We start from the raw sequence: 14,028 nt of genomic DNA, 5'->3' as shown, positions 1-14,028 counted from the left end.
AGGGGGGATCGGACTGCAGGGACAGGGCTAAACCCCACTCCTCCAACGCTGCCCACTGCCCGGGGTGGCCCGCCTGGTCACCCTCCCAGGTGTGCACAGCTCCCAGCTCTGGGGCGGGTGGCGCTACCTTGCTGAGACAGCACTTTCCAATTCTCTGCAGCAGTTCGTTGGTCCTCTCCGGCTCGTGCCCTGCCACGATCCTAGCCGGTTTCGCCGACAGTGGCTCTCCGGAGACAATGACTACCACGTCTATGGCCTTCTGCAGGAAGCTAATTTTTGCATCTTTATCCTGAAAGATATTCATTTGAAACACAGATATTAAAATATTTGAAAAAGAGCTTGCACTATCCTCAGGATGTTCAACAGGCTCAGTTTCCTGTTTGGACAAAAAGCTATTTTTAGGTGTATGTCGGATTTAGAACTCCTGACTCTTAATAACACTACCACCAAATAAAAGTTCGGTAAAGCTTTTCCTTTAGGGCGATGGGCTGGCACCCACCTCTGGGACACTAGCTGCGTTTCCGAAGGCTGACGTAGCGTGCCATGCAGCTGCTGGAGGAAGCTGAGGTGAGAAGGCCGCTGGGCACTCCCAGAGCCACCAGCCTTGTGCTCCAGCCCCAGAGCACAGCTCCTGAAGTCCCCCGGGAGAGCGCCTCCCACCTACCTTGACGTTGTCGGACTTCATCTCGACATCCGTGTAGAGGCCCTTCATGAAGCCCGTCATCCTGATCACCTTCAAAAGAAAAGGCAAGGCCACGGTCGGCACCCCAGGACAGCCTGGGACTCAGCCGTGCCCACCGCCCCACGCTGAGGGCACTGGGCTCTGTCCACACCCAGACGTCCTCCATCCGCTGACATGACATGCATTCCAGCGTCTGCCATGGGTGGGGGCCTCGTCCCAGGCAGAGTCCGGCTGATCCTCACGGAAGTCACTGTGGCTGCCAGGACAGGTAAGCACGACGGACCTGCAGGGTGCTAAGTGGGGACAGGATCTCCCCTGATCCAAGTGCAGGAGGGCCCAGGGTGTCTGGGAACACTTCCTGGAGCAAAGCCTATCCAAGCTGAGACCAGAGAAGATCTGGGGGAGCACATGCCAGGCCAGAGAAACAGTCCCACAAGGTCCAGGGCCAAGCGGGTCCGTTCAAGGGGCAGATGGCCTTAGACAGGAGGGGCCTGAGGCCAGCGAGCCAGCACGGGCCTGACCCAGGTGGCCTTCAAAGCCATTAGGAAATACAGACTCAGCCTCAGGACAACAAGGAGGCCCCGAGAGGTCCACAAGCAGAAACAGGCATCTTTTGAGGGTCGCTCAGAGCAGTGGAGAGCAAGGATCTGGGGAAGAGAGAGGACTTGCCAGCCTGGGTTTCTCCGCACCACTCCGTCAATCTCAATTGCTTCCTGGGACCCTGTGGGGGGCCTGGGGGGAGGGGGTGGTCTGTTGCCACATCACTGTTTTTTTGGTCCCCTCACCACTCCCTCTCCCCAGCCAACCTGGACCTCCCAGCTACCCCTCAGTCAGGCTTGGTGGTGCTTTCTGCCCCTCCCCACCCCTGGACACACCAGGGCCCTGGGTCCTCTCAGACCATTGGTTCTCCTGTGGCAGGTCACTATAAAGTCAATGCAATGGGTAGCAGTAAGCCTATTTTTAAAAAATAAAACCGATCAGAAAATATCAGCCTGCACTCGTATGTGGTAAGGATGAACATGCCTATAAGTGTGTGTCCTGGCGGATATAAAGAGTACTTATTACCATAAGACATGCTTTAAAAAAATAAAAAGACAGTGCCACACTAACACCAAGTCCCTTCTTTAAGACCCAGCTACAACTAGCTAGCTTATAGTTTCCAAACCGCTCAACAGCTGTGCTGTTATTTCCCCTGATAAGACAGGTAGAACATTAAGAGTTGTTGTTTGGTCATTAAGTTGTACCCGACTCTGCAACCCCACGACTGCAGCACGCCAGGCTTTCCTGTATGAAGCAGAATATTAAGAGCATCTAATATTCCTAGAACTTCTTCATTTTGCTCCTTTTGAGGTTTTTCTCGTGTGCTGACAGTGTGAGCAATCATTTCCAGCAGCAAGAGGCATTAATTTCACAGGATCAACGCTTCAAGTTATAAAAGATACGGAGTTAGCGTAGCAGTAACTAAAACTCTAGAATATGCTGATTTGAACACAATACTCAGGGGTAGTAAAGAATTTTGCTCAGAGAATCGCCATGTATTATTTGAAAACGCTTTCCATATGTCAGTTGTTCTAACATCTTTATCAAATAAGTAACAATTAACATACTTATCTTTATACAGGTAGAGAGATTACTTTTGACCTTCAGTTCAGTTCAGTCGCTCAGTCCTGTCCGACTCTTTGCGACCCCATGAATTGCAGCACGCCAGGCCTCCCTGTCCATCACCAACTCCCTGAGTTCATTCAGACTCACATCCATTGAGTCGGTGATGCCATCCAGCCATCTCATCCACTGTCATCCCCTTCTCCTCCTGCCCCCAATCCCTCCCAGCATCAGAGTCTTTTCCAATGAGTCAGCTCTTCGCATGAGGTGGCCAAAGTATTGGAGTTTCAGCTTTAGCATCATTCCTTCCAAAGAACACCTAGGACTGATCTCCTTTAGAATGGACTGGTTGGATCTCCTTGCAGTCCAAGGGACTCTCAAGAGTCTTCTCCAACACCACAGTTCAAAAGCATCCATTCTTCGGCGCTCAGCTTTCTTTACAGTCCAACTTTTGACCTTAGATTAGCAAAAAGGCAGACCAGTGCATCCCAATGGGGAACACGGAACTCCTTCCCCACAGTCTGGCTACCTGGCAATGGAGTCGATTCCTGCCTGAACTCTCCTCCCCCCTCCAACCTTGCAGGAGGTGGGGACAGCAGCCACCATGATAAGCCCACACCAGGACCCACAGAAAGATGCAGCCCCCACCCCCCCACCCCCCCCACCCCCGCCTCTTTCCTGGCTTTCTGGTTTCAGTGAGAAAACAGGACAAACACAGAAAATCAAAGTGTCTGGCTGGGGCAGCAACCGGTGCGGTCAGCCACTTACCTCCTGGCTAAGTGACTGGATCCCTCCTGGGTTAGAGGACACCACCCGCCCATTTCACAAGAAGAGGTGATGCCACTCAAGGCCTGGCTCCCCCTAGAGGCTCCCTACACAGCCCTGTCCCACCAGGCTCTCCACACAGCCTCATCCCCTCCCCAGACACTGTCCAGGGCGGTCTAGGTGCTGCACTAGCTTAGGAGGAGAACAAGGAGGCCAGTCAAGACAGCCCTGGGGATGTGGGTCAGTTTTGAGTTTTAAGCACAGCTTATAAGCACAGAGAGGTCCACATCATAAGCTAAGTCAAGAGAGCAAAGACAAGTAAGGCACAGTTTGTGGAAGAGTAAGATGCCGAACCTGTTGGAAGGATTGAGAAGTGAAGTTTAAGGACCAACATGGGCAAGAGTAGGAGGCCGGGACACCTGCAAATTGAACCTGATTCCTGAAGCCCAGAGAGCATGCCTGGGTTCCCAAGGGCAACACCACACTCGGGCGCACCATGGAAATGGGCGCTGACACTGGAGTCACGGAGCCGTGACTGACTCCATTCAGCAGTGAGTGTTTGCTGTGCACCTTCTGTGTACCGTGCCCGGGATGTGCCAACAAACAAGTCTCCGTCACTCAGGAACCCGCCAGCCAGCGGGCAAGAGAGTGAGACAACTAATATCAAGGCATGCTCTGCCATCGATCAGCAAATACAGCCCTGCTTTTTATAGTTATTATCCTTCCAGGTCCCCCAACAACCACCTTCAATAAGTCCACCCAAAGGCACTGATTAAACATCTAATATGGGCAAGAGCCGACTCACTGGAAAAGACTCTGATGCTGGGAAAGACTGAAGGTGGGAGGAGAAGGGGACGACAGAGGATAAGATGGTTGGATGGCATCACCGACTCAATGGACATGAGTTTGAGCAAGCTCCGGGAGGTGGTGAAGGACAGGCAGGCCTGGCGTGCTGCATGGAGTCCATGGGGTTGGGAAGAGTCGGACAGGACTTGGCGAGGGAACAACAATGGGGTGACCACAGCAGGAGCAGGTGGTGGGAAACCTGGGTGGGGCACTAACAAGAAAATAATGTCCTCCTGGGATTTGTAAACACTCTCCATCTGCCAGACGCTGCAAGGGAAAAAAAGTCTCAGAAACAGCCCTGCCAGGCTGAGTGGATGATCTGCTCTAAGAAGAGTGGGGCAGGACGGAAAACATAAGAACGCTCCCCAAGAGCCGGGACACTCCCGGGAAAGGTGGCCCAGGGGTCATCCGTCCCGCCGAGGCCGGGCTCCTCGGGCAGGAGCAGCGCTCGGCGACGCGAGGTCCGATCCCGACGCCAGCTTTGGTCCGAACCCCCGAACCCCCGTCCTCCGACTCCTACCCCAACACCGACCGCCGATCCGCATCCCGGTCTCCGGCCCGCACCCACATGGGCCCCGACCCCCGGACCTGCACCCTAGCCCGCACCCCGGCGCGCACCCGGTCCGCGCACGGGGACCCGGCCCAGACCGCAGTTCCGATCCCGGCCCGGCGCTCACCTCCGTGATGATGTCGTGCAGGTAGCGGAACGGGGGCTTGTTCAGCAGCTTCTCGGTCAGCGGCGGCCTCCGAATCACCTTGCCCAGAGCCTCCTGCGTCCGCTTCACCACCGCCGCGTTCATGGCCGCGCCCCGCCGGCCGCAGAGCCTAAGCCCGGCTCCCGGGCCGCCGCCGGCCCCGCCGCCGCCTCGGCTGCCCGCTCCGGCCTCGACGCGCCGCTCGGGTTCCCATCCCACAGTGCACCGGAGTCCGCCCAGGCGCGTGCGCCGGGCCGCGGCCCTCGGTCGCCAGGGGTGGCGCGGCCTTAGCAACGGACGCGCCGCGGGGCCCCGCCCCCTACCCGGCTGCGCGCGCACGCGACGCCGCCGACGTGGGTGGGGCTGCGTGCCCGCGGAGTGACAGCGCCCAGGTCCCGCCCCTCTCAGCCGCCGCTCGAGGAAGGTGCTTCCTCACTCGCCACTGGGGAGACCGCCGGAGGACTGGGCGGCGGCCACAGCGCTTCCAGGATTCCTGGTGCCTTTTTCTCAGGTTTAAGGCGAACTGGACTGAGTGCTCTCGAAATACGCATGCCCTTTCCTGTTTGCTACTTAATACGGCTTCCTGAGCGAGTATTAATGTCTCTGCTAGCAGCAGAGACATTACTTTGCCAACAAAGGTCCGTTGACTCAAAGCTATGGTTTTTCCAGTATTCATGTATGGATGTGAGAGTTGGACTCTAAAGAAAGCTGAGCGCGGAAGAATCGATGCTTTTGAACCGTGGTGTTGGAGAAGACTCTTAAGAGTCCCTTGGACTGCAAGGAGATCAAACCAGTCCATCCTGAAGGAAGTCAGTCCTGAATATTCATTGGAAGGACTGATGCTGAAGCTGAAACTCCAATATTTTGGTCACCTGATATGAAGAACTGGCCCATTTGAAAAGATCCTGATGCTGGGAAAGATTGGAGGCAGGAGGAGAAGGGGATGACAGGGTGAGATGGTTGGATGGCATCCCTGACTCGATGGACGAGAGTCTGAGTGAACTCCGGGAGTTGGTGATGGACAGGGAGGCTTGGCGTGCTGCAGTCCATGGGGTCGCAAAGAGTCGGACACGACTGAGCGACTGAGCTGAACTGAGTGAGTAACTCGTTTTCTCTGAGTCTCTGTTTCTATAAAGCAGGAGAATCTGTGCCAGCCTACCGAACTCCCAGGGAGGTGAGGACCAAATGATGTGCCAGGGCTCTGTAACCAGCACAAAGCCACGCCCTTGTCCCACCAGGTATTTATGGTTGTGTCCCGTCTGTCTTTCGTCCACCACAGGCTCACAGTAGATCCTTTCCACGCTTTGTGGCCTCTTTTTAGTTCTTCTCATGGATGCCTTTGGGCTTCCCTGGTGGCCCAGATGGTAAAGAACGCCTGCAATGCGGGACGCCTGGGTGCGATCCCTGGGTTTGGAAGATCCCTCGAAGAGGACATGGCAACTCACTCCAGTATTCTGGCCTGGAGCATCCACATGGACAGGGAAGCCTGGCGGGCTGCAGTCCATGAGGTCGCAAAGAGTCCCACACGACTGAGTGATTAAGCATGATGAATACCTTTATAGTTTTTATTTACACTCATTTTTGCCATTTTCAAAGTGCTCCATGCTTTATGTGTTCTTTGCTTATGATGTGGAGTTTTTAAACTTAAAATTTATATCTGATTATTATTGACATTCAGTAAAATTCACTCATGTTAAGTGTAGAGCCTGATGCATTTTGGTAATTATATACAGTTATGCTACCACCACCACCACCACAATCAAGACACAGAACATTTCCAGCACCCTAAAACATTTTCTCCTGCTCAGTTGCAGTTCATCCTCCCCCACGAGCCCTAGGCAACTGCAGTAGTCATTATAACCATGCCCGTCAACAGATGAATGGATAGACATGTGGTACATGTGCACAAAGTAATATTCAGTTCAGCCGCTCAGTCGTGCCCGACTCTTTGCGACCCCATGAATCGCAGCACGCCAGGCCTCCCTGTCCATCACCAACTCCCGGAGTTCACTCAGACTCTCGTCCATCGAGTCAGGGATGCCATCCAGCCAGCTCATCCTCTGTCGTCCCCTTCTCCTCCTGCCCCCAATCCCTCCCAGCATCAGCGACTTTACTCAGCCATAAAAGGGAACATATTTGAGTCCGTTCTAATGAGGTGGATGAACCTAGAACCTATTAAACAGAGTGAAGTAAGTCAGAAAGAGAAAGATAAATATTATATTCTGGAACTAACACCCAAAAAAGATTTTTTTTCATTATAGGGGACTGGAATGCAAAATAGGAAGTCAAGAAACACCTGGAGTAACAGGCAAATTTGGCCTTGGAAGCAGGGCAAAGGCTAACAGAGTTTTGTGAAGACAACGCACTGGTCATAGCAAACACCCTCTTCCAACAACACAAGAGAAGACTCTACACATGGACATCACCAGATGGTCAACACCAAAATCAGATTGGTTATATTCTTTGCAGCCAAAGATGGAGAAGCTCTATACAGTCAACAAAAACAAGACCAGGAGCTGACTGTGGCTCAGATCATGAACTCCTTATTGCCAAATTCAGACTTAAATTGAAGAAAGTAAGGAAAACCACTAGACCATTAAGGTATGACCTAAATCAAATCCCTAATGATTATACAGTGGAAGTGAGAAATAGATTTAAGGGACTAGATCTGATAGAGTGCCTGATGAACTATGGAGTGAGGTTCATGACATTGTGCAGGAGACAGGGATCAAGACCATCCCCATGGAAAAGAAATGCAAAAAAGCAAAATGGCTGTCAGGGGAGGCCTTACAAATAGCTGTGAAAACAAGAGACGGGAAAGGCAAAGGAGAAAAGGAAAGATATACCCATGTGAATGCAGAGTTCCAAAGAATAGCAAGAAGAGATAAGAAAGCCTTCCTCAGTGATCAGTGCAAAGAAATAGAGGAAAACAATAGAATGGGAAAGACCAGAGATCTCTTCAAGAAAATTAGAGATACCAAGGCAATATTTCATGCAAAGATGGGCTCGATAAAGGACAGAAATTTTATGGACCTAACAGAAGCAGAGGATATTAAGAGGTGGCAAGAATACCCAGAAGAACTGCACAGAAAAGATCTTCACGACCCAGATGATCATGATAGTATGATCACTCACTTAGAGCTAGGCATCCTGGAATGCAAAGTCAAGTGGGCCTTAGGAAGGATCACTACGAACAAAGCTAGCAGAGGTGATAGAATTCCAGTTGAGCTATTTCAAATCCTAGAAGGTAAGGCTGTGAAAGTGCTGCACTCAATATGTCAGCAAATTTGGAAAACTCAGCAGTGGCCACAGGACTGGAGAAGGTCAGTTTTCATTCCAGTCCCAAAGAAAGGCCATGCCAAAGAATGCTCAAACTACTGCACAGTTGCACTCATCTCACAGGCTAGTAAAGTAATGCTCAAAATTCCTCAAGCCAGGCTTCAACAGTATGTGAACCATGAACTTCCAGATGTTCAAGCTGGCTTTAGAAAAGGCAGAGGAACCAGAGATCTAATTGCCAACATCTGCTGGATCATGGAAAAAGCAAGAGAGTTCCAGAAAAACATGTATTTCTGCTTTATTGACTATGCCAAAGCCTTTGACAGTATGGATCACCACAAGGTATGGAAAATTCTTCAAGAGATGAGAATACCAGACCACCTGACCCACCTCTTGAGAAATCTGTATGCAGGTCAGGAAGCAACAGTTAGAACTGGACATGGAACAGCAGACTGGTTCTAATAGGAAAAGGAGTACATCAAGTCTGTATATTGTCACCCTGCTTATTAACTTATATACAGAGTACATCATGAGAAACGCTGGGCTGGATGAAGCACAAGTTGGAATCAAGAATGCCGGGACAAATATCAATAACCTCAGATATGCAGATGACACCACCCTTATGGCAGAAAGTGAAGAAAAACTAAAGAGCCTCTGATGAAAGTGAAAGAGGAGAGTGAAAAAGTTGGTTTAAAGCTCAGCATTCAGAAAACGAAGATCATGGCATCTGGTCCCATTACTTCATGGCAAATAGATGGGGAAACAGTGGCAAACTTTATTTTGAGGGGCTCCAAAATCACTGTAGATGGTGACTGCAGCCATGAAATTAAAAGACCCTTGCTCCTTGGAAGAAAAGCTATGACCACCCTAGACAGCATATTAAAAAGCAGAGACAATACTTTGCCAACAAAGGTCTGTCTAGTCAAGGCTATGATTTTTCCAGTAGTCATGTATGGATGTGTGAGTTGGATTATGAAGAAAGCTGAGCGCCAAAGAATTGATGGTTTTGAACTGTGGTGTTGGAGAAAACTCTTGAAGGTCCCTTGGACTGCAACTAGTCCATCCTAAAGGAGATCAGTCCTGAATATTCATTGGAAGGACTGGTGTTGAATTGAAACTCCAATACTTTGGCCACCTGATGAGAAGAAGTGACTTATTTGAAAAGACCCTGATGCTGGAAAAGATTGAAGGTGGGAGAAGGGGACGACAGAGGATGAGATGGTTGGATGGCATCACCAACTCAATGGACATGAGTTTGAGTAAACTCCAAGAGCTGGTGATGGACAGGGTGGTCTGGCATGCAGTGTGTGTGGTCGCAAAGAGTCGGACATGACTGAACGACTGAACTCAACTGAATGCATATATATGGAATCTAGAAAAATGGTACTGAAGAATTTATTTGCAGGGCAGCAATGGAGGGAACAGACACAGAGAACAGACTTTTGGACATAGGGAGAGGGGAGGAGAGGGTGAGATGTATGGAAAGAATAATATGGAAACTTACATTACTGTATGTAAAATAGATAACCAATGGAAATTTGCTGTATGGCTCCGAAAACTCAAACAGGGGCTCTGTATCAACCTAGATGGGTGGGATGGGAAGGGAGATGGGGAGGTTCAAAAGAGAGGGGATATATGTATACCTATGGCTGATTCATGTTGAGGTTTGACAGAAAAAAGAAAATTCTGTAAAGCAATTATCCTTCAAGAAAAAATAATTTTTTTAAAAAAAGCCCATGCCTTTTCTAGTGTGCTGAGTCATCTCTGACTCTGACTACCTGGACTGTAGCCCTCCCACCACCACATCACCCACCGGCTCTTCTGTCCATGGAGTTTTCCAGGCAAGGATGCAGCAGGTTGCCATTTCCTGGTCCAGGTGATCTTCCCTACTTATGGATGGAACCCTAGGCTCCTGCATATCCTGCATTGGCAGGCAGATTCTTTACCACTGTGCCACGTGGAAAGCCCTGCTTTTTCTAGAGTTTCATATCCATAGAATCATGCAGTACAGAGTCTTTTGTGTTTAATTCTTTCCCTTATCCCTTATAGTGTTTTGAGATTCATTCGTATGTCATTCCTTTTGGCAGCTGAGTAGAATTCCATAGAACAATTTAGTTATCTGTTCACCAGTTGATGGACATTTGAGTTGCCTGTAGCTTTTTATTTTTGTGAGTAATACTACTAAGACGATTCACATACAAGTCTTCACATAAACATAGTTTTCATTTCTCTTAGACAAATACCTAGGAATAGGACGGCTGGCCTGTATGGGGTGGGAGTGTGCACGTGGCACACGCATGCACGTGAAGAATATGCTTAACCTTATAAAATCCTACCATACTGTTTTTAAAGGGGCTGCACCGGTTTTCATTCCCGCCAGCAACAGATGGGCTTCCCAAGTAGCACCAGTGGTCAAGAGTCTGCATGACAGTGCAGGAGACACTAGAGGTGTGGGTTCGATCCCTGGGTCAGGAAGGCTCCCTAGAGTAGGAAATGGCAGCCCACTCCAGTGTCTTGCCTAGAAGATTCCACAGTCAGAGGAGCCTGGCGGGCTCCAGTCCATGGGGTTGCAGGGAGTCTGACACGACTGCGTACGCACGCACACACACTCAGCAACACATGGGGTTTCAGCTGCCCCTCACCCCTAGCAACACCTGTGCCAGCCTCTCTAATTCTAGTGATCTGACAGGACTGCGCATGCACACACACTCAGCAGTACATGGGCTTTCAGCTGCCCCTCGCCCCTAGCAACACCTGTGCCAGCCTAATTCTAGTGATTCTAGGCTGTATGTAATGGCATCTTATTATGGTTTTAATTTGCATTTATAAGAGTCGGACACAACTGAGCGACTGAACTGAACTGAGTGATTACTGATTCTGAGCACTTTTCATGGACTTATTGGACATTGATGTATATCTGGTGAAGAGAGCCCAGCAAATGTCATTTAGGCACTTATTAAATAACTGCTGTGTGCTGAGTGCTGTCTAGATGCTGGAGATTTTTCAAGTGGGCTGGCTGTTAGAGACTTTCCTGAGAGTCTGAGAGAAGCCTAAGAGTTCACAGCCCACGAGGGAAGGCAAGCAATAACCCTGCCCGTGTAGAACTGCTCCACAGTCCATGGGGAAGGAAGTTCCCGGGGAACCACACTCTCATATTTCCTCCTGGGTGGCCCTCGGTTAACCCTGCTCCCCAACTTCCAGTTCCACCCCTTGGCCAGAACGCTTCCATCCTCTGAAACCTGCCTTATCAAATCTCCCTGTCTCCCAGGAAACCCCACTCTCTACCCATGGAGGCTGTTGTCTTCCCTTCCATTCCCTCTCTCCCAGCGGTACATTTCCTGGAGTCTGGGTTCTTCCGGCCAAACTTTAATCCCGAAGCCTCGGCAGAGCAGTCCCCTGCGGCGTTTGGCACTTTGGTCCCTCGGGTGATGGTGTTCACTCTGAACTGGGCTTCGTCCAGAGCTCCCAGATTCCAGCTGCTCGGATTGTCCACACACTCGTCTTTCTCACACACACATCCTCCTTCCCCAAAACAAACCTTCCTTCTTAAACAGTCCATCAAGCCCCATATGTTATGCCCATAGTCTGAGTCCCCAAAACTGAGAGAATAAGACGTCCACAGCAATGCAAAAGCATGAAGGGGTTTTATTTCTAGCTCGAGCCAGGGCTCCCGCCACATCCAACACGGTGGAGTGGAGCAAGGAGCCCCGAGCCCAGATTTGCAGCAGTATTTATAGGTTTTAGAACAGAGAGTTGGCAAGGGCTGATTGGCTGCAGGAGTTTCCTAGTATTTACTAATTGGATAATCTTTATTGGCTGCAGGGGTTTCCTGGTATTTACTAATTGGCTGTTGGCTGCAGGGGGATGTCTTTTATGTCCTGATAAACTCAAACCAGGTTACGGGGAGTATGCTGATTAGACAAGTCCTGGCATCCACGGGGATGACCTCACTGGGCAAAGACTCAGCCTTTCCCGTGAGTCCTACCTTAGTCCCTGAAGCCTATCATGGCGTTTGTTAGGTCCCAACATTCCCCCCATCCTTTGATCATGGAGAGGAATCCTCCTCTTCATTCTGAGACATTGCCTGATATTGTTGTCTCAGCATCATCACTTGAACTGTACTGATATGTTCTTACAAAGGTCCAAGGTCGAAGGATAAATCTGGCCACCAAGTATTGGGCGGGGGGTGGGGGCGTGGGCAGGATTCCAGTAGTCGAATTGAGTACCTCATGGGTTAGTCCATTACGAAGCGTCCAGGTGATCTTAGCAGGTTGATGTGGGTTAGCACCAGCAGTTCCAGAGTGGAGAAGGAGGGCCACCAACAGGAGAGTCAGGGGGATTTGTCTGGGGCCAGCTGGCGGACGAGCTTCATTTTTAAGGGGTTGGTGGGATGCGGTGTCGCCTTCCATTCTTTTTGGACCTTTTCTTGTTCCTCTGGGGTGGCACAACGCACGTGGTTGCAGTGCACCCAGGGTCCAATTCCGTCCACCTTTAGGGCAGTGGGGGTGGTAAGGAGAACACCATAGGGGCCCTTCCATCTTGGCTCTAAGGTTCTTGACTGGTGTCTCTTAACCCAGACCCAATCTCCCGGGCCCATATCATGGGACGGGATTGTTCCTTTATTCTGGCCCTCATGAACTCGTATCAGTGACCAGATAAGTTTATGCACTTTACTTAGAGCCAGCATCTCTTGTTGGAATGTGTGTAGCGAGAGAGATGGTTTAGTCTTTCCCTCAAACACTGAACAAATGGGGGGTGGACTTCCATATACAATTTCAGAGGGAGTCAAACCTAGTTTATAGGGGGTATTGCATGCCCGAAAAAGCGCAAAGGGGAGGAGGGTTACCCAGTCCCCGCCAGTCTCTATTGCCAGCTTTGTTAAAGTTTCTTTTAGGGTCCGATTCATTCTTTCTACTTGTCTTGAGCTCTGGGGACTGTACTCGCAATGTAGCTTCCATTTGGTCCCCAGGGCTGAGACCAGTCCTTTAACAATTTTGCTCACAAATGCAGGTCCATTATCAGAGCCAATAGATGCCAGCAGCCCAAACCTAGGTATTATCTCTTCTAGGAGCTTCTTAGCCACTATTATTGCTGTCTCCTTTTTAGTGGGATAATCTTCTACCCACCCAGAAAATGTATCAACCAAAACTAACAGGTAACGATAGCCATACTTGCCTGGCCTTACCTCTGTAAAATCTATCTCCCAGTGCTGTCCCGGCCTTTCCCCCCAGTATCTTACACCCATGCGCTGTCCTTTTCCCGGTCTCATCATCTGACAGGCCTTGCAGGTGTGGACTATGTCCTGTATGGTTTTCTTTTGTTGGGGAAACCGCAGCTGCGCTGCTTGTAGAAGCGTCAAAGTCTTTTTCTCTCCCAAATGGGTGGTTTGATGTAAATGGGTCCAGAGATGTCTGCCCAGGTCGGCAGGAAGCAACAGGTTGTCATCCTGGTCCTGATACCATCCGTCCTTGCCTGCAGGGCGGTTGGTGTTATCTTGCATCCAGCTTAAATTGGAGGGGGAGTATATGGGGCTTGGGGGGAGAGTCCTCATCCCCGGCGGTGGTAATCCTACAGCCAGCACGTGAGCTTGGCAGTATCCAGCAGCCACCTCGCGGGCTGCTGCATCGGCAGCACGGTTGCCTCGGGCCCTGGCATCTTCTCCTTTCTGGTGTCCTGGGACATGTACTATGAATACCGCCCGGGGCAAGTGGGCCGCTGCCAAGAGTGCGTATTTCAGGTAGGTTCTTAATCTCTTTTCCCTCTGCCGTCAAGAACCCCCGTTCTTTATATAGAGGGCCTTGAATATGCACGGTGCCAAATGCACACCGGCTGTCAGTGTAAATGGTGATCTTTTTTCCTTTCGCCCTCTCTAGTGCTTGTGGAACAGCTATCAATTCTGCTTTTTGGGTGGATGTTCCAGGGGGCAAAGCCTCGTTGAACAACCTCGGCGAGTTTTTAAATCCCTGTGGAAGGCAAGTCCAGGTCAGCTGTCCTACAGTTTGACTGTCTTCGTCAGTCCATTCGAATGCGAAGATCTCTTGGCTCTGGGGGGCCAGAGGCAAACTGAAAAAGGCATCTTTTAAGTCCAAGATTGTATACCAGATGTAGTCTGGTGGCAAGCCGCTCAGGAGGGTGTATGGGTTAGGGACAGTGGGATGA

At 50.4% G+C, this 14,028-nt stretch overlaps 1 protein-coding gene across 1 annotated transcript in view; it reads right to left on the bottom strand.

Annotated features, from left to right (window-relative positions):
* The window catches only part of TRAF3IP1 (TRAF3 interacting protein 1), a 59,613-nt gene extending 54,918 nt beyond the window's left edge, over positions 1–4,695 (bottom strand). The window contains exons 1-3 of the mRNA XM_052637525.1: positions 4,573–4,695; positions 665–733; positions 128–289 (exon numbers count right to left, since the gene is read on the bottom strand). Of these exons, the coding sequence (XP_052493485.1) occupies positions 128–289; positions 665–733; positions 4,573–4,695 (354 nt within the window). The remainder of the gene's footprint in view (positions 1–127; positions 290–664; positions 734–4,572) is intronic.
* Between the last annotated feature and the right edge of the window lie 9,333 nt (positions 4,696–14,028).

This window comes from Budorcas taxicolor, chromosome 3 (assembly GCF_023091745.1).
Source record: "Budorcas taxicolor isolate Tak-1 chromosome 3, Takin1.1, whole genome shotgun sequence".
Classification (NCBI taxonomy): Eukaryota; Metazoa; Chordata; class Mammalia; order Artiodactyla; family Bovidae; genus Budorcas; species Budorcas taxicolor.
The sequence above is the reverse complement of the archived record's forward strand: the minus strand, read 5'-3'. Positions and strand labels throughout refer to the sequence as shown.